This window comes from Crocodylus siamensis, chromosome 11 (assembly GCF_052110815.1).
Source record: "Crocodylus siamensis isolate JL-2025a chromosome 11, ASM5211081v1, whole genome shotgun sequence".
NCBI classification, from domain to species: Eukaryota; Metazoa; Chordata; order Crocodylia; family Crocodylidae; genus Crocodylus; species Crocodylus siamensis.
The window spans coordinates 24,409,274-24,432,015 of record NC_143405.1 but is presented as its reverse complement, the minus strand read 5'-3'; the positions used below and the strand labels follow the sequence as shown (position 1 = coordinate 24,432,015).

Here is a 22,742-nt window from a genome sequence, read left to right as displayed (position 1 = left end):
CATATTCGGAGTTTGGTATCCGCTGCCTCCATCCTAATGGGGTGAAGGGGGCATCTGAGACTTGGCCCCACATGGTGAGGGCCTGCTGGGGAAGCACTATGTGGGGGGCTGTGGCTGTGCCAAGGGCAGACCCTGAGAAGGAGCTATAGACAACCTGCTCTGCTGGCGGAGGGGAGGGGAGGGGAGGGTGGCCCCAGGGAAGTGGGAGGCCCACCTAATGTCTCTAAGAAACAGCCGGCTGTAGCAGCTATGGAGGCTCCCAGAGCCAAAGCCTGAGCCCTGGTTGCTACATGCAAGGTCAACAGCGCCCCAGCGCCTGCTCCCAGCCCTTCTTCTTCCCAGCCCGCCGGGACAATGCGGGGAACCCAAGCCGGGCCGGTGAGCTGTGCCGGCCGGGCGCGGCTCCGCGGGGCGCTCCCCGCACGCAGCGGGCTCGGGCCGCGTGCGGGGCGCGCAGACGAGGCCAGGTGCGTGCCCGCGTCCACGCGCGGGGCCGCCGCGGGCGGGCGGGATGCGGCGGCCCGGGGGGAGCGGTGGCCCGGCGCCCCCCTCCCCTCCCCTCCCGGCGGCCGCCTGCCTGTCCCCGGGGCGGGGCGGGGCGGGGCGGGCCGCAGCCCTGCCGCGCTCTGCGGGGCCGGCGACAGCAGCCGCCCGCGCCGGGGTGCGGGGAGGACGCGGCGCCGCGGGACGCGCAGGTGGGTGCCCGCTTCGGCGGGGCCGCGGGCGGCTCCCGGCTCTGCCGCCGCGGCTGCCTGCCGCCTCCCTCCCCTTCCCTGCGCGGGGGCACGGCGGGGCACGGCGGGGCCGCCGGGCTGCCCGGGGCCGGGCCCGGGGCCGGGCCGAGTTGCTCCCGCGGCACCTTGCATGCCCCGGGGCCCCGGCACCCTTCTCGCCGGCGCGGGCCCAGCGCCGCGGGCGGGGCCGGGGCTCGGCCTTTGCGCTGGTCCTGAGCGGTGGGCTGGGGACCATGACAGCGGGCTGCTGGGCAGAGCCGGGGGCATGCGGGCAGGCGCCACGTGGGTGCTCGCAGCTCACAGCCTCCAGCCCTGGGCGGGCACAGAGCCAGCGCCATCCCTCTGCCCCTTGCTGCACGATCCCCCTTCCCTGGCCAGGCAGCTCAGGGCCAGGCCCGTGGTGAAGTGCGGGGCGCCTGTAACGCACGAGGACTCGCGTGGAAACTTGTGGGGCCGCCACAGGGCAATGCTGCCCCCGCTGCCTGTGTTCCTTCAGGCTCCTTCTCCCTCTTTGGGGGGACGGAGGGTGAGTGGGCAGGGTTATTGCCTTACCAGCTGACTTCTGTTTTGCCTGTCACCCGATCCACGTAATAAACTTTTACAGCCTTTAAAGTGTGTTGCCGTTCCTCTGGCATTGCTCACCATCCTTGGCAGCGCTGCTGCTTTGGAGTTAGCTTTTAAGGGGACAGCATGTGTCTTCCAGGCAGGGCTGGAGGTGACAACAGCAGCAGGAGGCTGTCCTGGAGCAGCTACAGGGCCATGGACTGTTGTAGGATCGTGCTGGGGCCTCCCACTGCCCTCTCAGAAACCTAGGAGCTTCAAGCGTTACGGCCAGGAGCATGAGATAACTTATTCCTTTGTAAATCTGAGAGAACTAACATCCAAAGCTGGCTAGATACGTGCTCTGCGTGGCTATGGGTGCTGGAGAACATGTACAGACAGACTGTTTACGCAGGGGTAATCTAGTAGTGGATGGGCAGTGCCTTCTCTGTAGCATGGGGCATGGCCCTCTTGAATGCATTTTAATAACACTGACCACCACTGTGCCCCTGCTTTACATGTGGAAGGTTAGGGTGTTGTTCCTAGTAGTTATGCAGCAATTTTGATAGTTTTCATCATAGGTTAGACCAGTCATACCCAACCTTTTTGCCGGCTGGGCCAGATTGACAGTGCCCGGTCTACTCACAGGCTGGATCCAGCCAGTGCTCTCAATCCAGCACCCGGGCACGCACTGTCTGGCCACATGGAGTGCAGGGGGGAGGCTGGCTCCAATGCAGCCTGGCAGGGGATAGGAGCTTGACCCAGCCCCATGCAGAGGGAAGCGGGTATGGCTTGGCTTTGATTCAGAAGAGGGGACCAGAAGCAGAGATGTGGCCTGGCCCTGTGAGGGAAGAGGGAATAGTTTGCCTCCATCCAATGGCACAGGGAATGGGGTTTGAGGATTTGGCAGCGGGGAGAGAGTGCAATGGCTCCTAAGGCTGCATTTGGCCCATCAGCAGGAGGTTGAGCAGCCCTGCATTAGACAGTGGATTTGTATGGGATGGGGATGCTCCTGCCTCAGGCAGGGGGTTGGTTTGATGACCTCCAGAGGTCCCTTCCAGCCCTACTTTTCTGTTAATCACTGTGCTGGGATCACATCGCTCAATCCAGTAGAAACCTATTCTACAAGATTCAGGAGTGTAAAGCTATACCAGTTAAACTTCATGACTGGTAAATTACATCAGCTTAGGTGTCCTCTGCCTGCATCCATTCAAAGTTAATAATTTGCTAAAGGCAAACTTAGTGAGGTGCAGTTCCAGCTGCCAGTATCTGAGTGGCACCTCCGTCTGGTCCTGGTCTGTTGTAGTTAATATCAGTGCACAAACCAATGTCAGTGTCAATGTCTGCCCACCCCATGAATGGGCATTCTCTGCCTGATGATAAAGCTAGCTGTTATAATCAGTCAATAATAGGAGCTTGCATTTCCCTACAACCTTTGGTACTGAATGCATACAATGTGTTTCTTTCATTCTGTCTGTCTGTCTGTCTATTTGTCTAATCAGGGTTTCCATAAATCACCCATGGTCAAAATGTATCTGTCTCTAGGGAGAACCACTATGCGAGAGGGAGGAATTTTATTTATTTGTTTGTTGAAAAACTTTTCCGAATGAAACATACTGAGGGAGGCAAAGCTGTCATGTATTTTAGCTGGGACACTCACTGAAGGGCCCTTGGGTTTCATTTGGGGTGGTTGGTCAAGAGGAGGTTCACCAATGCACTCCTAGCTTGCTTCAGGGTTTATCAGAGAAGGAGCCGTGAGCGTCCTTCAGGGGCAGAACACATGTATGCTAGACGTACTGCTGGTCACACCAACAGGCAGCACCCTATGCCTATGCATGGATACCACCTGACACATCTCCCATGCTTCGCTGCACAGTGCCTCTGCCCCTGTGATGATGTGCTGAGAAGCTCGTAGCCTTGTGGCAGAAGGATGCAGTGGGCACAGGACAGGGTTGCTGGGATGACCTGTCCTGGGCTTTCCATTCCTGGAGCTCTGGAGCCTACCCAAGGCAAGGGAGTTGAACACCACCTGTGCAGAGAAACATGGGAGGTGTGTCAGCTGGTATCTGTGCATGGGGTGCTGGCCTCTGAAAACATGTGGCCAGGGGGAGTAGTCTTCACTGGGGCACTGAGATTTCTCATGACCGTGTCCTGATTCCGTGGGTTAAATGTGGTTTTATAGGCCAGATCCTTGGCTGATACAAATCAGCATTGCCATGATATTGAGAAAGCCAAGCTGATTTATACCCACAGAGCTCCTGGCCCTTTGTCGCATGCACACACAGGAGTCCCAGGCTCTAGGATACCATAGCATAGCTGGGAGATGGGTGGGTGGGCTATGACTTCCCCATGCTGCCACAGCAGACCCAGACCCCGACCCAGACCCAGTCTGCTTCTTCATGGTGTTTCTGTCTTCACTCCCTCTTCTCTCCACCCCTGCCTCATCCCTCCCCCATACTGCCTCTGCAGCTTGTCCTAGTCTGGGAATGTCATTACAGTGTTGTTGTAACATGTTGCAGATGGTGAGTGAAGCTGTTCAATAAGGCTGATCTCTGCTGTGCTCACCTAAATCCTCTCCCAGCAACCTGATCCATGGCTGCTCTCTTTGTTTAGGGGCCTACCGCCAGGCTTTGTTGCACCTGGCTAGAAGCAGGGAACCCATCAGCTTGGCCACACTACCTCCATGCGCACCCAGGAGCCCTTGAGGTGCCAGCTCTTGGAAAGGAGACTGCCTTGGAGTGGCTCCAAGCATGGCCTCTCCCATTTTGCTTCAGGCCTGGTTATTGGGGTGGGCTCAGGGCTGTTCTGAGGCCTCATTTCTGTGAGCCTACACACGTGGAACAGGATTGGGTAGGCAGGGAGTGCCCTGGGTATGGCATGAAGGAGTAGACCAGCCTTGTGAGCCCCAGACACTGGATGGAGACTAGGAGAGGAGACATCCATCCCCCCATTCCACTCCTGACAGCATAGCATTATTAAAAATGCACATTTTGATAGCACAGCCAGAAAAAGCCATAATGAACCAGACAGCTATATAAGCGAGCACAGCTCACCTGCATTGCCTCAAAGACTTGTCAGCTAGAAGACAAGTAGTTTGGGATTCAGCTGTAAGGCAAACCATGACTTGGAGGCATAAGCTGAGGGACTGCTCTGATTGGCTGATGGACCCTTCTTGGGATCAAGGATTAACTCCCAGCTCTGGTATAAAAGTGGTTGGTGCTGTGGGTCTGATCTAGGCTGCTCCAAGCATCTGGCCTGATTGGGAGTAGAAAACTCCCTCTCCCTTGCCTACAGGAAACGGTATCAGAAAATGGGTGTCAGAGCTGGCTTGAGGATGGGGACTCTCTTGGGTCTTTGGTAACTTGCAAGCCGCTGTGTAAGATCTGGGAGAAGCCATGGCAGAATTTGAAGGCGAGTCCAAGTGTTCACTTAGCGAGTCTTGGCCTCCCTTGTGGCTGGAATAGCCACAGCTCCAAGCTAGGAGCTGGTTCCATTTTGTCCGGCACTCTGAAGGTGGGTGCCATGGGAATAGATTTCCACGTGGACTGTAATGGGCACCTGTGTCCCAGTGAGTCATTGCTGTCTTTAAGACAGGCACAGATTATAGGTTTCCTTCCTCAGCAAAGACCAGACTATTTCTCTCATCAGGCTCCAAAGCTCCAATACTGTGATGCATAATCCTCTGTGCTGGGTACACACTGTGCATGGATGTGCTGCAAATGGGAGTTTTTGCTCTGCAGGGGGAGAGCTGAAAAAGACCCCCCCTCCCCAAGCTGAGATCATAGGATCTTGTGTTGCTGATTGTAGTTCAGTTTGCAGTCACCATACACCACCAAAAGGGAGTGCTGTGTTAGTGGGTTCTGCCCTCTCTGGCACCAGTCCAGGGGCTAAGATATCAAAATCCAGGAGGCCAGACTCCTAGTCTACTGCTCTGCCTGCTAGACTATAGTCCCCTAGCAGAAGTTGGGAACAGAACCCAGGAGTCCTGGCTCCTGACTCTCCTGCTTTCCCTCTGGCAAGTGCATATCAACTGGGGACCTGCCAAGCCTCCCCAGCCAGTAAATTGCACCCTACAAAAGAGCCCCTCCCTACAGAAGCACAGCTGCCTTCTACAGAGCCCGGTGCAGGATGGCTGGTTAGAGGGGGTACCCATATATCAGGTGTGGCCAGGGCCCTGGTGCTGCAAGGGGGGGAGAGGAATGCCCCCCAGGGGCACAGGGATCTAGGCTGGGGGTTTCTGGCTAGCTAAGGGCTTCCTACAGTGCTCAGCAGCAAGGTGTATCTTCTCCCTTCCTGGAGATTGTCCCCAGAGCTATTGCAGGCAGTGGAGGAATCCAGAACCAGTCCTTTCACTTCTGGGGCTGGCAGCTCTCTCTCTCATACCCAAAGCTAGTGCAGATTCCTGCAGGTGACACGTAGCCCCCAGAGCACTTGCCAGAAAATCTCCTGTGTTGCAAGGGGCTTTCCTGATGGCTCCATAATGGCTTTGGGAAACCGACATCACTTACTCACGGATGGTTCAAGGAAGCAGTTGCACAAGACAGGCTCTGATGCCATTCACTGTCCTCCATGCCCCTGCTGCAAAGCAAGGTGGGGAAACCCCCAGCTGGGGCTATGGGACTCAAAGTGATATTGCAAAAGGGAATGGTTTGCATCAACTCTGGTTGGGGAGGGAGAGGCCTGGCAACCCTAACCTCATGCATGGGCCAAATTCAGCTCTCCTTTGCACGCACTGATGTTACCCTGACCTTAGTTTGCATGTATGAGGGGGAAGCTGAAGGAAGTCCATCTGTTTTTAAATTGCATCCTCTAGATGATCGAGGCTGCGGGACCATATTGAACCAGAGTGACATGACAAGTGGAGAGCAGGCTTTGCTGAAGAGCATCCACACAGGATGAGTTGTGTTTCAGCAGTGCCTCAGAGCCCCAGTCACAGGCCAGAGTCCCATTGTGTTAGGTGCTGTGCAAACATGAAATAAAAGGCCAGTCCCTGCTCCAACCAGCTCACCAGTTAAGATTAAAACAAAAGACAGCAGATGGAAACAGACAGACTGATTGCAAGAGCAGGCAGGAACATATTGTCCTGGGAGCACCAATCCCATAATCATTCTAAGCATGTTTACACCCTAAGATCCATAGGCGACTGGTAGGGGGTGCACAGGGGTACATGTGCCTCCCATGACAGGGCCGGCACTCCCCGCAACGGCCGACACTGATGTTGTCAGTAGAGCTGGTGCCCCCCCTGACAGGGCCACCACCATCGGTGGCTTCTGCAGGTGCCCCCCCAGATTCAGGAGGCACCAGTTACTCATGCTAAGATCCCACAGCCCCTCTCATCCGTAGGGAGGGGCATATCCCCCATGGAGGAAACTGAGGCACAGAGAAAGGAAGTTACTTATACAGGGAAATGCAGTGAGAGGCTAGGAATAGAGCAGGGCCTGGATAGCCAGTGGCCTGGATCTCACTGCACCTCACTGCCTGGGTCACAGTGCATCTGACTGACAGTGACAGAGACACTAGTCCTTTCCCTCCAGCAAATGCAGCTCCTCCCTGTGCTGCATCATCTGTGGTGTGGGGACTCCCTGGAGAAAGCTGGTTTTCCTGGAATGAGCAGATTCCTTGAGCAGATACTTGCTTATGTCAGGAGTTGTTTTGTGCTCTCTCCTTTCCTTCCCTTCTACCTCCCCCAGAAATTGGTGGTAGAGAAGTGAAGATATCTTCCCACAGCTCCAGAGCCTGAGTTGGAGCCCTTCTCTAGAGTTATGCCAGACCCGAGCCTAGCTGACCCATCAGTAAATAGGTACACAGTCATTTGGTCTAGGGAGCCTGGAGACTAGGCATGCTAGTAACCATCCTTGTATGCTGTGGATCATAATTGCTTAGAGCATGAGCTAAAAAGCCTGGACTTCCCAGCTGCAGATTAATAATCCATGGACTGGGCACCAAGGTTGTGTGAGGGGTAGGAGGGGGGACTTAAAATGCACAGTCAGTGGTGGTGGGTGGCACTGGCAGGCTGGGGCTGGAGACCCAAAGCACTGGAGTTTGGCAGTGGGGCTTCCTAGGCCAGTGTTGGTGGCCTCTATTTGTGCAAGAGCATGTAGGATGTAACCCCACATGTCTTGCTGCAGAGCTGTCCTGTGGCTGTTGTGCCCGTGTCCTGCCAGGCTGCTGGCATGGGACCTCAGCCTAGTGCAGAGGAGAGCTAGGAGCTGCCATCTGCAAACTGACCAGTCCATCCTGCACAGGAGTAAAGGAGCATAAGTCAGGTCTGTCATCATCACCATGGGCAGCAGAACAGACAGCAGGACAGCCTTTGAGGGGCAGCTACATTCCCTGTGCGCATGAGTGGAGAGGAGGAAGGAATGGACAGAAACTTGCTAGTACTTCAAATGCCCCAGCTACCACAGGTGTACTGGCACACCAGGAGGCATGTGCTGCTCCAGGTAGCGCCAGTCCCACCCTGTGGAGGGGAGTGTCTGAACCCCAGTCTGCTCCTAGGACAACTGGAGAAATGCTGTCTCCTTTAAGGGGCCCACAGCCAAGCTGTTGTTGCTTCTACCAGGCTCTGTACAAGACAAAGCCTGTACTAGCAGATGGGACAGTAGCTTGCGACAGAAGAAATGATAGTTCAGTTCACAGCTCCATTGCAGACTCCCAGTGTCCCCTTTGGCATATTGTTCAGTGCTCTGTGCCTCAGTTTCCCCAATCATAAATTGAGGATGACAGTCCCTCATAGGGAAGTCATGCAGCTCAGTACAGGGCCTGGTCAGTGGTCCTGAAGCTCAGCCTGGACTCCTTTTTGCAGTAAGTGGTACAGATCCATTAGAGGTCACCAGGCTATCAGATACTTGCCTAAGTGGTGACCATCAATAGGCCCTTAACCATGGGACTGATAGGGGTCAGAACCATTTGTGTTCTGGACTTAGCAACACAGACTGTTGATACAATGAATGTATATGAAACCTATGTAGACATCAAAGCTACTGCCTTTTTTTGCTAGAGGGAGCTAGCAAGCATCATGCATGTTAGAGCTAGGAGAGAAGGGGATAATTTTTCAATTATTCAAAACAAAAAACAAACCCATTTGTTCTGGATGAAGCCAAATGAAATTTTTCGGCAGATTGAAAAGCTGAAAAGTTTTATATCAAGTGAAACATTTTGTTTGACCCAAGACACAACATTTCACTTTGATTTCAAGCAGGGATATTTTTGACATTGCTAAATATTTCTCAGAATATGTTCACAGGAAACTGAAAGAAAGTCCATTTGAATTGGAAAATCCATAGGTTTCTGTTCCTTTGAATCTTGCTTCCTTTTTTTGGAATGGCCAGTTTGGCAAAAGTGACCAGGATTCAAATGTCTGGTGCTGGATTTGCTTTTTTTCTAGAAAGAAAAGTTTCAACCTGAACAATTTGCCCAGTATATCTATGTGCTGGGGTACAACTTGTTGATGGAGGCAGACAGAACTCATCCTGGGTCTCTTTTCACCATAAGGACTGACCCTTTAAGGGATAATGGGTTTGGTCCTATCTGTGACAAAGTTAGCTCACTTCTCCAGCTGGGGGCAATGAGCAGACACCTGCTAGTCAGGTCACATGGCTAAATCCAGCCTTCCTAGGTGGAGAGATGCTTTAGGAGCTGTGTGGCTTCTTATAGAGAGCAGGTCCTGGGCTGAGAGAAGATGATGGACTTTTGGGAAGGAGAGGCCAGCTCCAGTTCTGAGGCACAGGGTGGGAAGTCCTGTGTGTTCGTTTTGGGTTCCTGGAAGCAGTGAACTTTTTTTTTCTGTGTTGATTATTTAGTCTGAGGGCAGAGTCACGGTAGCTGAGCCAGGCTGGGTGAACTGTCCTGGACAAAGAGACACTGAGGTACCCAGAGCTGGCCTGGTCAGGGGTGGTGCTACACCTGTGTTGTTTGTACTCAAACAGCTTCATGCTGGTTACAGGGGTTTCAAGGTGTAGAGCTTTGCTGGTACAGGCTGAGGAGGTGAGGGGGAATATTAACTGGACTCCACACTTGCCTCTGCCTTAATGAAGTTCTTGTATTCAGGAATTTCCCTTTCTCCCATCTAGGTGAGAAACAGCCCTTGAAATCAAGTAGCCCTGAGCAGCCTGGAGGAAGCTGCCCAGCTGGGAGCCTCTGCACCTCCATGGAGCCATAGGAGATCTGGGCAGACACTACAACTGCATGGGATTCTGGGGAAAAGGACACTGACTCGGCTCTCTGTGCTAATGGGCTTGGAGGGCTTCCTTTGCTGGAGGTCTGAGTCTTGGCATGGGAGGGCCTGATTGCATATGGATGGAGGGAAGCTGTTTGCTGGCTTCTCAGATGTGTTGCAACTGCAGGAGGCCTCCAGGCAGATGTAGTCATGGGAGGTGTTTGGTGGACAGAGCATCAGTCAGGGAGTTAGGAGGCCTGGTTGTGTCCCTGCCTCTGCCATTGACATGCTGGATATCCCTAGTCAAAGCACTTTCTTCTTCCCAGGCACTGTCTTAGACTGGAACCACAAAGGGGCTTTGATGCCACTGTAAAACAAATATTGACTGTGGTAAGTGCTTTGTAACAGTGATGCCTGGCTGCTCACTTCTTGTAAGGAGAAGCTGCTCTCAAGCTGGAGAGGAGCAGACTCGTACATTTTATTTACAGCTGCATGTCTTGATGCTCTCCAAGAGGCTTCAGAAATGCTGGCATTCCCCAGGCTTAGCACTAGCACTGCTGCCCAGATGCGGTGTTAATCAATCAAGGTGACAAGACAGCCCTGATTCACCCTCCCCATGTTATTGTACTACCTTACTGCAGCATGGCTATATAGGGTGGAATAGGGCTTTGTAGGGTTGAGAAATGTGGAGTGCCTAAAGCACCCTGGGTGCCATGTGTTGTTAGCACTGTTAGGTGTGCAAACCTAATTCACAGTATAAACCCAGAGATTTCAAATAGGAATCCACAATGTTAAAAAACATACTGAGCTGCTGTGGTCTTTCTGAGTCCTTTGCAACAGAAACATGCTATTTTATCTTTCTGCACTCAAAACCTGAGTGAAAACTTAGTTGACCTTTTCTGAGTGGTGTCTTGAGTCTATCAAGGGGTGCTTCAAGTTTTAAAAAGGTTGAGAACTGCTGGCCTAAAGCCGTCTGTGGAAGGTGTCAAGTGTGGGGGGTGGTGTTCAAGCTCCACTGACATCAGAGGTGTTCTGTGGCTGACTGACTTGGTGATTAACATGGGTCAGGCCCATGCCTTGTTCCCTCTGCCCTACCCAAATCCCTTCACTACCCTTTGTGCCCCCTTGAGAACATCCCCTCTAAGAGAGAGGAGACCACGCAGCTCTTTACCACTTGTGTGCCACCGTCAGTTCATGGCCCTCTCTGTCACAAGCATTGTGTCCCTGTCTTTATGTGCCGCCAGACAGAAGTGGACTCTTTTGGTCCTTCTCCCTCCCCCTTAGTTCAGCTGTGAGGCTGTGGCTGAGCACAGCTGGCAGCCACTCATATTATTGTGTTAAGCCCTGCTGCATACAGGCATATCAGCTCTTCGTGCTCAGCCGCTGCTCACCCTCGCCTTAAAAGGGTCAGTTCTGCAGCAGGGCCAAGGCAGCCCAGCAGATATGAACTTGGGAGGCAGCGTAAGCGTCACGCAGGGGAGCGAATCCTGAGTCCCACCCAGTGGTTCTGGAAGAATCAAGCCTTAAAGCACATCTGGTTCCCTGCGTCCCTTCCCTACACCCTTCCACCCTGGGGTGAGTTGTGGCATGCATGAGCTTGTGGGAATTGCTCTGTTTTGTGGGGAAAGAGATCTATCTGCAAGCCAGGGGTGCGATATAAAAGACTACAGGTTTAACTTTAAACAGGGAACAGCCTGCAACTCTGGCCTCAGATACTGGAATGGTGAAAGCCTGTGTGCTGCCCTCCCTTGGATGGCATTGAAACTGCACCCCAGTGTATCATGAGCCCTAGATTGCAAGCAGCTGGTGGAGTTTCTCTTTTAGTGGGGAGGGAATGGAGTGGCATCAGGATGGAGAGGGAAGGAGGTGTCTTTCTCCCCTGATTCACACCTTCCTCCTGTCCTCCAAGGAGTGTCATTTTTCCAGTCCAGCTGCAGTCCTCTCTGGGGTGCTGCCTGGGGGCTTGGCCGCCCAGCATTCTCCACGGCCTTGGGCTGCGCTCCTTCCCTGGGAGGCTGAAGGCAGCATTCCTTTCCCCACTTTGTCTTTGTCTTTGTCTTTGTCTGTCCCCTCCGCTTGGAATGCGGCCGCTTTTGTTAGCTGGCTTATGCATGGTCGCTGTGAGGAAGGGCTGTCTGATTATCAGCTGTGGGGGAACCAGCAGAGGGTGCCCCAAGACCCTGGATATAGTGGTATTTTCTTGTACCTCAGAACTTGGAAAGTGACACTGAAATTTGTAAACAAAGCTTACATGTGAACCCAAGTCCCAAACAGAAGATTGGGCCCCATGTAAACAGCTGCGTGCTGTTATGTCTGTGGAGAAAGAGTGGGAGCTGGGGGGACTTGCCCAAGGCCACCCAGCTCGCCTGTAGCAGAGCTGAGAATAGAACCCGGGGGTCCTGAGTCCAAGTGCTCAGACCACCACTGTGCCACCTGCTCTTGTACAGCAGAGCTGTCCTTCCTAAGCATGCCCAGCCCTGCCAGCTGGGTTACACACCAGGTGCTCCAAACCCAAAGGAGCTTTGTCCAGACTTAGCCATTCACATCAGAGGTCAAAGGCAGGGGCTCAGAGCATCTTAGCTTTGCAGTGAATGTGTTTGGGGCAGGCTCCAGTGCCAGGCTGAGTGGCATCATGCTGCAGAGTGCCACAGTTTACCTGTCAGGTGTGACCAGATAGGCGCTGTGCCCTGCTGTATGACAGCAAGTGGCAGCTTGAGATAAATTAGGGAGGCGGTACTTCCTCATTCACAGGGGACCTGCTGGCACTGCAGGATAGAAGGGCTCAGCGGTCAATGGAGTTGCTGACTCTGGTGGGTGCCTCCCCCTTCCCACCACCTGCCCTACTGTAAGCAGTCGGAAAAATCTACAGGTCATCCCTTCTCTGAGGCGGATCCTGCATCCACCCTCCCTCCCCCAGCGCCTTGGGAAGGGGGGGCTGTAATCTGATCTCTCTGTCTCCCTCTCTCTTTTCTCCCTTTCTAGCTGTCTTAGGCTCAGAGTCCAGTGCCTTAGCTCAGAGGAGCTCGAAAGCAATCATGAGCCACACACACTTGCTGTTGTTGCTCTGCAGCCTGGCTGGGAGCACTTGGAGCAAGGCGGCCAGTACCAACCCAAGGCTCAAGCTCTCCTTCTCAGGTAAGTGGCATGTCCTGTCCCGGGCACTGCTCAGTCCTAGCTGGAGAATACAGATGGGTGCAAGTCCCTTCCTGCTGTTGGTATCCAGCCAAAGCTGGATCTCAAGATGTATCTGGTGCACACCTCCCTCATCCCTGGGAGGGGCAATGGAGTGACCCCATATAGCACCTGGAATGCAGGCGCCGTCAGACATGCCTGGCGAGTTAATCAATCTGGGAAATGGTAATGAATTAACAAGCAGGGCAGCACACAGCCTGCAGGATGGCTTCTGCTGTCCGTCAAACTGGCCAAGATCCGCAGTCACGCTGGAAATCTAGAGCAGCAGGGACCATGATCAGACCTCACAAATCCAAAGCAAGCCAGTGGAACTGCACCACCGGTGAGAGCTAGAGCAAAATCCTGTCCAGTGCACAACCAAGGTTTCAGCTTCTAGTCAGTAGTTTTGAGACAAAGTAGTGGAAGCCGAGAAGTTGGATCTTTTTTGGAAATGAAACACTTCCTGGGAGTCTTCTGTCAGTAGTCAGGATAACTGGCATTGGGCATGGTAGGCTGTCCAGCTCACCAGTGTCAGGGATGCCTGTGGCATGGCTGTGCCCACCTATGTAGTGTGTCTACATACAGATTGCACTGGTACTGCCCTGCAGAATATTTACATTCACAGCCAGCACTTCCAGCCAGAGCCTTCTATAGCAAGGGGGAGTTGCCAAAGGTGTGGCATTAGGGCTGGATTCCTGTGAGCAATCTGGAGGCCAGATCCTTGGTTGACATCAGTAGGCACATCTCACATCAGTGGAATTGCCCTTGTTGATGCCAGCTTGGTTTGTGTGCTTGGCTACAGTATATCCACGTGCTCCTGGTCTGTATAACCCTCACATAAGGGTTGGCAGCACTTCAGGATGAGCAGTGTCTGGTGCCAGAAATGCTGTCCTTCTTGGGGTTATGGCCATGACTGAAGCCAGCACAGCTGGGAGTGATGGGGGCAAGCATGCAGAGATTTTGTCCCATACTGTGATGCTTGTATGAGTGTGACAAGGAAGTGGGAAGCTTATTACAGCCACGCTGGGTCACTTAGTGTCATGCTGCGTCCCTTGCCCTTGCTGTGAACTGTTGGGCCCTCTGCATGCTTCATAAGATGCTGGAACCCCCTCCACCATCCCTGAGGAATAACACTGGTTTCAGCTCTGCCTCCAGCAGATTAATGCTGGCAGCTTTGATCTGCAAGTACGTGAGCTCCCCAGCATGGAGGGCCCCTACTCCAGAGTCAGGGGGCTGCAGCTTGATCAAGTGCCCCATTGCATGTGGGGCTGAAATGTCCCATTCAGTGTGGATAGATGGTGTTGCTGGGGCAGCAGCAGTCTTCCTCTCGGATAGTGGGGCTGGGCTATTCCCTGAGGCCAGCTCAGGCCCCCAACCTGTTGCTCTGGTGGGACCTGATCTCTGACTAGGGAGACTCCCACACCCCAGGTGTGACCTTCTCCCAACAAGGCTGTGAGGGAATATCTCAAAGGAAAAGGGGAAGACTTAGCATACTGCACCAGCCCCATCCATGAAGGGGAGTTGGCTGAATTCAGGCAGGGGGTGGTGCTCACCTGGGGGAAGCCCCCAGTCCCGATCCCACTCCAATCAGAATGGCTCAATGGTTCCACATTGTGGATGACAAGCCTTGCCAGGGGCTGGCAGCCTCTGCTAAGCAGCAACTTTTTTCTTTCTGTTCCTGCCTACCCCCCCACTGCAGCCACTGGAGCCTTAGGGCAGGTGGGAGGGCGGGGGACTTGCCCTACCACTTCCACTGTCTGGAGCCGGCAGCCAGCACCTTTTAGAAGCAGAAAGAAAGGAGCCTTCACAGTGGTGATTCTGTGGAATTACTGGCAGGTGCCCCGGCCCGGGCAAGCTCTTCCCATAGAGCCTCCCACTCTCTAGCCAGGGCTCAGGCCCAGAACTGCACAGGCCAAGTCTTGCCCAGCACCGTGCTGCTGTGAACCCCCTGACAGTCCAGAGTGGAGTCATCTTCATCAGTGCTCTTGCGGTGAATAGGAGGTGGGAGGTAAGCAACAGAGGCTTGTGCCTGTTGCTTCTGGACCAAGCTTAGAGCAGCCGGTAGGAGGGGGAAGGACTCCTGAATGGGATGGAGGAGGCCTCAAAGCTGCTGTACCTCCCACCCTGGCAGCAGCATCCCCCCAAGAGACAATGTAGTTGTGCTGAATCTAAGCAGTGTCCACATCCACGTCCTTTCCCTCCCCAGGCAGGGGGCCTGCTAAGAGCACTGTTGCATACCCATGGTGTCCCAATTGTCTTGGGGCACCCCCATGGAGCCCAGATTGGTTCTGCTCCCTGTTAGCCCCAGTGCGGCGTGAAGGGTGGGAGTGCAGCCCCAAGTCAGGGGGACCCTTTCTGCCCCGGCCTGCCTGCAGAAGTGACCAGGGGGAGCTGCAGGGGCAGCACTGCCTGGGCCTCTGCTGGGTGTTTGCCCCTTCCACCAACGTGTCCATCCCTGTGACCAGCCTGAAACTCATTGAGGAAGGGGGAGTCCCTGCCCCTTGGTTGATTTCCAGTAGAGTTGCTAGGAAACAGCATCAGGTTGCCTGGTTACCTCACGTGATGCCACTCCTTAAATATTCAGTCAAGTTCTTCAGCCAGGCATCAGGTCAGCCTGAACAAAAGGGAAAGGGCACCAAGAAGGTGAGCTCCCTGCTGTGCCAGAGCCAGGCTCCCCAGCAGAGGGCACTGCAAGGCGCGGGGCAGGAATTACTCCCCACCCTGCACCATCTCATGTCCATTGACTCCAATTCCTGCATCTGCTGCATTGAATTTTGTACTTCGTTCTCCCAAAGCAGCTCTGCGCCCTCCCTGCAGAGGTCAGTGCAGGCTGAGCAGCAGCATCCTGCTCCCAGGTATCCAGTGGCTGTAGGGCTCTGCCCACCCAGGCCCACGGGCTTGTGTGTGGAGAGTGAAATATGGTAACCATGGGGGCTGTACTGGGCTGGGCCATGATGTGGATAGCTGCAGGTTCCTCCATGGTGCTTCGGTCCATGTGGTGGGAACCAGGCACTGGCCCCTCTCCCAGCCATGATAGGTTAGGTGGTCCCTGTCCATACAGCAAGGAAGAGGCAGATGGGGACGGGCCCCCCCATACCTGAATAGTGAGCTGGTGTGTTGACCCATATGGTCAATGCCAGAGACCAGCCTTTGCCCAGTCCCTGTGGGGAGTGTGGAAGCCAGCCTGGCTGGGGATGCTCCTGCTGCCCCCTTTCCAAACTGCTGGTGACTGGAAGAAGGGGCCTCTGAAGCACAGCGTTTTTAACCTGCCTCCTCTGCTTCACCTGGAGTGTCACAGCTGCAGCGGGACAGTTGATTCCTGGGAGCGGGAGGACCCTGCTGGCCACTCTGTGGGATGGAGGGCAGACTTGTAAGGCATTGGGTAATAGACCTGGCCTCTCCCTGCACTTGCTTGGACCTGCCTTTCTCAGCACTTGATGGCATCCCTGAGGGGGTGATGGTGCATGGAATGTGCACAGATACGTGTAAGGACACACAAGTACCTGTGCAGGTACATGGTAACCCAGGATCACAAATGTGCACACAAGATGCACAGATCTTGCAATGTCTCTGGCTCTTCAGCTCCTGGCCTGGCTCCTTCCTGATGTTGCTTTGTTGCTGCTCTGTGCCCAGGGTTCTGCAAAGGCATGTTAGGGGCAGGAGGGTGGCACCTGTGTAGGGTGGGGAGGGCGCAGGGAGCTGGCCTGGCTCTGGCCCCAGAGCCATGCCCGGCTGCCTTGTCCCACAGCCGTGGTGCACCACCTCAGCCAGCAGCTCATTAGCGGGCAGTTTGCTTCCCTGCAAGCGGCTTTCTTTAGCCTCTTCACAATAGTCCATTTGTTCCCACTGCTGTGAGCAGATTAGCCTCTTCGGGCAGAGAAAGGGCCCTTTTTCCCTCGAGCTGCCTCTTGTGCTGAGAGATTAATGTTGGGTTGTGGCAGGGGCTGCTAACCTGCTAAAGCTGGTGGGATGGCTTTGGGGGAGGGGAGGAGAAAGGAGGGGGAGCCTCTGGGTTGGAGTAAGCCAGGACTGGGGCCCTTTGGAGGGCCAGGGAAGGATGCTGATCCCTAAGTGTTCCCTGGGATTGGCTCAGCTAGGGCAGGATCCTGATTCCCAACTGGACGAGCCTGTGCATTGCCATCCTAGGCAGCCAACTGGTCTGAGTGGTAACACTGGGACTGCATGTGCTGGGCTGCCCAGTGTACTCCATCATGGGGACTGTGCCCTGCGTGTGCACTTGCAGGTAGTGAGTACTAGAACCCTACAGAGAGTCTTCACTCTTTTATATCCAAAGAGAAGGAAGAGCACGTGTTATATGGGGAGGTGGCTGATCCCATCCAAGCCCCAAACCTTTGGCAGAACAGCAGCTCCAACAGCCACTCACATTCTTCTGTTTCTGTAGGGAGCAGTCCTGTAGGGGCCTACAGCACAAGACTGGGAGTCAGGGCCTAGGGTTTCTCCACTGTTGGCTCTGGAAGGGAAGCAGGGGATGGTAGGGGAGATTCCAGAGAAAGTCAAGGCCTAGCGGGGCTGGCCTGTGCCAGAGCCCAGGCATCCCCCACAGAGTTCATAAAGGGGCAGAGCAGAGCTTACTACAGAGTCACTGCTTCCACTTCAGCTCTCGTCTCTCCCTCCAGAGTTAAAGGCTCGCCACGGGCTGCGCACCCATGAGCTGGAACATTCCTGCTGCTACGACACACTGCTCTTGGATGAGGAACGTGGCCGCCTCTTTGTAGGAGGCAAGAACCACCTGGCGTCCCTGAGTCTGGACAATATCAGCAAGCAAGACAAGAAGGTAACAGCCTGGCTCCTGCCTTGTGGGGTCAGCACGGGAGGTTAGCATCTCAACCAGGGGTACCCCCAACCTTGACCCACAGCATCCTGCCATCCCAGCCCAAAACTCTGCCAGTGCCCCCTCCATCCCAGCCTGCAGCCCCTGAGTTCCTCCTCAGATGAGATTGCCTGAAGTGAGGAAAGGAGACTTGGGGATCTGGATGCCAGTTACCAAGGACCAACCTGAGGCCCACCAAACTTGGGTCAAAGTCCTTTGCCCCTGGGGCAGCAGGCTCCAGAGCTTCTCTCAGGACACCTCTGGATTGTGCAAGGCCTCAGCTGCACTGCATGAGACCTAACTGCAAAGAAAGCCACCAGCCACAGCCTCTCTGGGAAGGGGCCTGGATGCAGCTCGGCTGAGTGCTGGCACACCCCATGCTGCTGTGAATGAGGTGCCCGTGCCCAGGGTCTGGGGAAGGGAGCTACCCTGGTCCAGCTGGGCTTGGGATGCAGCATCCACTATGGCTTGGGTGGAAGCAGCAGCTGATTTCTCCCCCAGCTCCATTCACCCAGGACATTCATTAAAGGCAGTTTCCTGGGGGAGTTGGCAAGGAGCAGGAAGAGAAGGAGGCTGGAATGCTAGGAATGTCGCCTCCCAGGGAATCACCACTCCCCTGCCCCTCCCTGTTCAAGGGTGCCTAATCCCCCAGTCTGCCACCTCAAGCGCAATAGGGACCCATGTAGATCAGGACTGAGGGACACTGGCTGGGCTGGGGAAGAGGCTAGGGCCAGGATGGCCAGCGGCTGTGGATCGAGATTGAGTAGCACTGTGTTGGGAAGCATGTCCAGTGCCTACCCATGTTTACTTAAAGGTCAAAAATGTAACCATAGGCTGTTGTCCCCCTGAACTTACCTACTGTCTCCACAGATATACTGGCCAGCACCTGTGGAGTGGAGGGAGGAGTGCAACTGGGCTGGCAAAGACATCAATGTAAGTCCCTGGCTGGGCTAAGCCAGTGGGAGGGCTGGGGGATAATGCAGACTGCACACTTCACTAAGAAGGTCTCTGGGACCCAGATCCCTGTTTTGGCTGTGCCAGGCTCTGGGATGAGTTCAGCCCCTTGGAGAATATTTCCAGCCATTTCCTGGCAGCTAGAGTGGATACCCCAGGCCCTTCCCAGCCAGTGTGAGCTCCATATCCTGGTGATGGAACTGCTGGAAGGACATAATGCCAGGTACCATGCCCTGGATGCCAGCCTATGCTGCCAGCCTGGCATTCAAGCAGAGCTTCCCAGCTTCTGTCCCTAGGGACAGCCACAGTGAGCATCTTGGTTCTGCCATTGACCCCAGTTTGGTGATCTGAGGGTGGTACCTCCTGTTTGCCCTTGGATACATAGGATGGAGCTGGTCCTGTGCCCCTGGGAGGGTATAGGGCCTCTTGGACCATGGAAGGGATCACACAGAAGGGCTGGGTCCTGCTAAGCTTTGCCACATCCCAGGTCAAACAATGTGGTGCTGTAGTGAGGAGTGTGTCTCCTGGAACCATGCCTGATGGTGGACCCCAAAGTCCCTCCCTTGGGGTCCATTCCACAGGGGAGTCCAGCACCCCCTCAGTTGGCATTGTCCTTAGGGTTGCTGTGCAGGGTTGAGCCCAGTGAGTGCTCTCCCACCTCCTGGAGGGGCCTTCTTCCTTCTTTTGGAACACCCCCCCTCCACACACACACTGAGGAGAAGCAGGGCAGGGATATTTCCCATCAGCACGTCCCTTCCTAGTGACCAGACTGGTTGGGGCACTCTGGCACCCCGCCTGTCCAAGCCCACTTGCTGACCTCCTGGGAGATCAGTGAAGCTGCGGTAGGGAGGAAGCTCCAGGATGTGGTGAGATCTGCTCTGGAGAAAGGCAGGGACCAGAAGGGAGTTCTGACCTGGGCAGCAATGCAGGGTGATAGCAGGAGCTAGAGATGCAGCATCATGGGGGGCAGTGCCTCTTTTGTTCAGCTGTGGACCCCTTCTGTGGACAGGATGATCACAGCTGCTCCTTTGGCATTGACCTGTTAAAAGCAGCTGGGTCGGAGGTGGGGGGCAGGCAGTGGGGCTGAAGTGAGCTGCTGCTGTAGATAAGGATCCCCAGGAGGCTGTTTGCTCCTTTCCTGCTGTAGGGCTGGGCCACATCTAGATCAGTCGTGGACAAGACTGAGGCTAAAGGAGGAGTTTGTCTCTAGGATATCCCTGATCCAGAGGGCTGGTGGGGAGACAGTGAGGGGGAAATGGAGACAGTTGGTTTTGGGGGAGAGGTGCCCAGCAGACCTTTCTTTGAGTTTTAACCCTTTCTGCCCTGCTGTGGTGGCAGCCTGGGCCCTGTTCCATCCCACTGTGGTACTAGCTGCCCTCAGCCCCCAACCATCTTGGCTCACTACCCTCAGAATCAAAGAATGATAGAGAAGTCGGGGTGGAAGGGATGTCTGGAGGTCACCTAGTCCAACTCCCTGCCTGAGGCAGGATCATCCCTATCCAAACCATCCCACACAATTCCTATCCAAACCATCCCACACAGTTCCTATCCAAACCATCCCACACAATTCTTTGTCCAACCTATTACTAAACTATACAATCAACCCTGCCATACAACTTCAAGGCACAGCACTCTAATCTGGCACAGATTAAGCAGGGCACAATGGTGGTCAGAGTCCTGCTGCTTCAAGGGTTGTTAAAATTCAGTCAAGAGATCCAAGAAAGAGGGCCATGCCCTACCCACCCCAATCCCCCTGCTACAGAGGTAGGCAAACCCCCCACAGTACATACCAGTTTGACCCTGAGATAAAATCCCTTCCTGATTCCAGACAGAGTGATTGGGCAGAACCTGAGTAGAAGGGCAAGACCCTCTAGCCCAGAACTTCTGGGTTGAAGTCCCAGCACCAGCAGTGGTACACCCCAGTCAAATTCCCCAACATTGGCTGCAGCAACACCCGGTGCCTCTGGGGAAGGGGAAAAAAACCCTGGCACCTATAGCAACAGGAGAGAGAAAAATAATCCTTCCTAGCTCCAGCAAAGTCCAGAAGCATAGGAAAAACCAAACACACTTGATTCTGTTCTGCAGCCTGGGGACAGCAAGCATAACTCACACATCACACCATCTTACTGGACAGTCAGACCCCCCCGCACTTTCTGTATCTCTTCCATTATCTTATCCTAGCTCCTTTAAATATCTTTCACAACTAAGCCAGTTGTGGAGTTCTGCTTCATTTTTCTGGTGCTGGAATATGGTCATCTCCAATATCTACCTGCCATAGGATTCAGACCTCTTTTCATTATCTCCCAGCAAATGTGATGTGGGGGGGCTCTTGGGCTTCAAACTGTTGTTCCTAGCAGAGCGCTGCAGGCACAGCTGCTTCTAAATCATCCTTAAGCCAGGGGTTTTCAACATTTTTTAATAAGTGTACTCCCAGTGGCCAGACGCAGAGCAGGGTGGGGGTGGGGGAGGTGGTGCGTGGCCAGATAAAGAGAGGGTGCAGGATGGTGGGTGGCAGCAGTGGCCGCATGTGAGCTTCCCCCCTGTGTCCAGCAGGCCAGGCGGTGCCTGTGCAGCCCGCAGAAAGGGACCGCTGCCATGGCCCCTCACCCCTGGCCCTTCTCCTGGGAGGCAGTGACGCGGGGTGGTGGGTGGTGACACTCCATCCCCACCTGCCTGTGCATACCTCCTAGGGCCTTCCCAGGTACCCCCAGGGGTACACCTACCCCCAGGTGACAACCTCTGTGGTTAACCAGATCCAGCCTCTTCTTGAAAACCTCCAGTGATGCCGGCTCCACAGCCTCTCCAGGCAGTTTGTTTCAAGGGTGCTGAAACCTCTGGGCTCTGGGTCATATGAAGCCTGCAGAGCCTTGAAATCTGGCCTGGGGCTCCCCATGGGCCAGGACCTCTAGCAGCAGGGAAGCAGTGGTGGTACTGCCACCCCACCCTCTGCCAAAAGCCAAAGCCCTGTGGGCCAGGTCAGAGCCAGGCCACAAGCCTCCCTCCCATAGGCCTAGATAAGGGCACAACCACACCTCCCTCCTCCCCTCCCTCCTGCAGGGCTGGAGCATGCCCCCTCCCTCCTCCCAGCCAGGTTGGGGCCAAGGCATGCCCCCTTACTCCCATATGGTCAGGTCAGCCTGCACCTGGCCTGGCCAAGTCTCCTTCCCTGTGCAGCTGGATGGGGGCCTGGTTGGCCCTCCCCCCCACCCTACACACAGCTGAATTAGGCTCTGCTGTGCCTGCCCTGGACACCAGATTGTGTCCACCAGCCAGATCAGGCCCACAGAGGGATTGGGCACTGCTGGGCTATTTAGAACAGTGAAGAAGTTCTTCCATGTATTCAATCTAAACCTACTTTGCTGCAACTTCAAGCCATTTCCTGTTCTCTGCAGCGAGAGAGAAAAGGTGCTCTCCCTCTTTGTGGCAGCCCTTCAGATATCTGAAGACTGCAATCTTGTTCCCTCTTAATTGTCTTTTCTATAAGCTGAGCTCACACCTCTGATCGGTACCGGAGCATGGCTTCCAAGCAAACCCATTGCCTTTGAAGCCCTTGGCCATCCCCCCACTGTGGGAGGGGATTGTGGGGCTTCAGGCCTGACACCACAGAGCCCTTTCCTACCCCCTTTTCCTTTCATAAATCAAGCAGCCTGGACTGGCTCAGAGACAAGGGGTGATTGTTTGCTTTGAAAGGGGGAGTGCTCGGCCTGTTTGCTCTGGGAGGGAGAGGTCTTTATGAGCAGATGTGCTGAGCTTCATCCACCCAGGGAGGGCGGTAAGTCAGGGGCTTCCCTGACCGCCCCTTCCCACACCTACGCCAGGTGCAAGGCTCATCCCCTTAAGGCAGTACTCCCTACATTGCTTTGTTGGCATGAGTCCGAAACCCAGTTCATTCTGGGATGTCTGTGGCACATGGGCAGGAGAGAAGCTCTCTGGGTAGATAGCATGGGGGCTGAGCTGACTGGGCAGGTGATGGTGAAAGGAATTGGCATGTTGGCAACAACTCTGTGGTTGCAACAGACCCAGCCTCCTGTGCTGAACCCCCAGCCTACCCCTGGCCAGCAGACTCTGTCCCATGGCTACCTGGTCACCTGGTCGTCAAGCCCTGAGCCAAGGCATGCTGCTGCTGGCCCAGGCAAGGAGTGTCTGCCTATGTTGGGCTCTTCAGCCCTGCCCATGGCCTGAGAAAAGCTGCTTTGGCTCTCGGTATGAGGACTAGGTTCCCTGTGGCCCCAGAGTGGCCTGGACATGAGCTGGGCAGGGGACATGCTTCTCCCTGCCAAGGGCTGTCTGTGGGGCCGTGGCACCTCACAGGAATGAGACTTCCCCCGAGGCAAGCAGGCTGAAGCTCCCCTGT

At 54.9% G+C, this 22,742-nt stretch overlaps 1 protein-coding gene across 8 annotated transcripts in view; it reads left to right on the top strand.

The window, feature by feature from the left end:
• The first annotated feature begins 241 nt into the window (after positions 1-241).
• Positions 242-22,742, top strand: part of SEMA3B (semaphorin 3B) — a 40,926-nt gene continuing 18,425 nt past the window's right edge. The window contains exons 1-6 of one of the 8 annotated variants that reach the window (XM_090021755.1): positions 608-695; positions 9,347-9,534; positions 9,759-9,822; positions 12,415-12,567; positions 17,241-17,398; positions 18,305-18,367. In XM_090021755.1, the coding sequence (XP_089877881.1) occupies positions 12,468-12,567; positions 17,241-17,398; positions 18,305-18,367 (321 nt within the window). In that variant the 5' untranslated portion in view covers positions 608-695; positions 9,347-9,534; positions 9,759-9,822; positions 12,415-12,467. Of the gene's footprint in view, positions 468-550; positions 696-9,346; positions 9,535-9,677; positions 9,823-10,986; positions 11,008-12,414; positions 12,568-17,240; positions 17,399-18,304; positions 18,368-22,742 lie in introns of those variants that run through there. The other 7 variants (XM_090021758.1, XM_090021757.1, XM_090021753.1 and 4 more) reach the window with 7 other exon arrangements.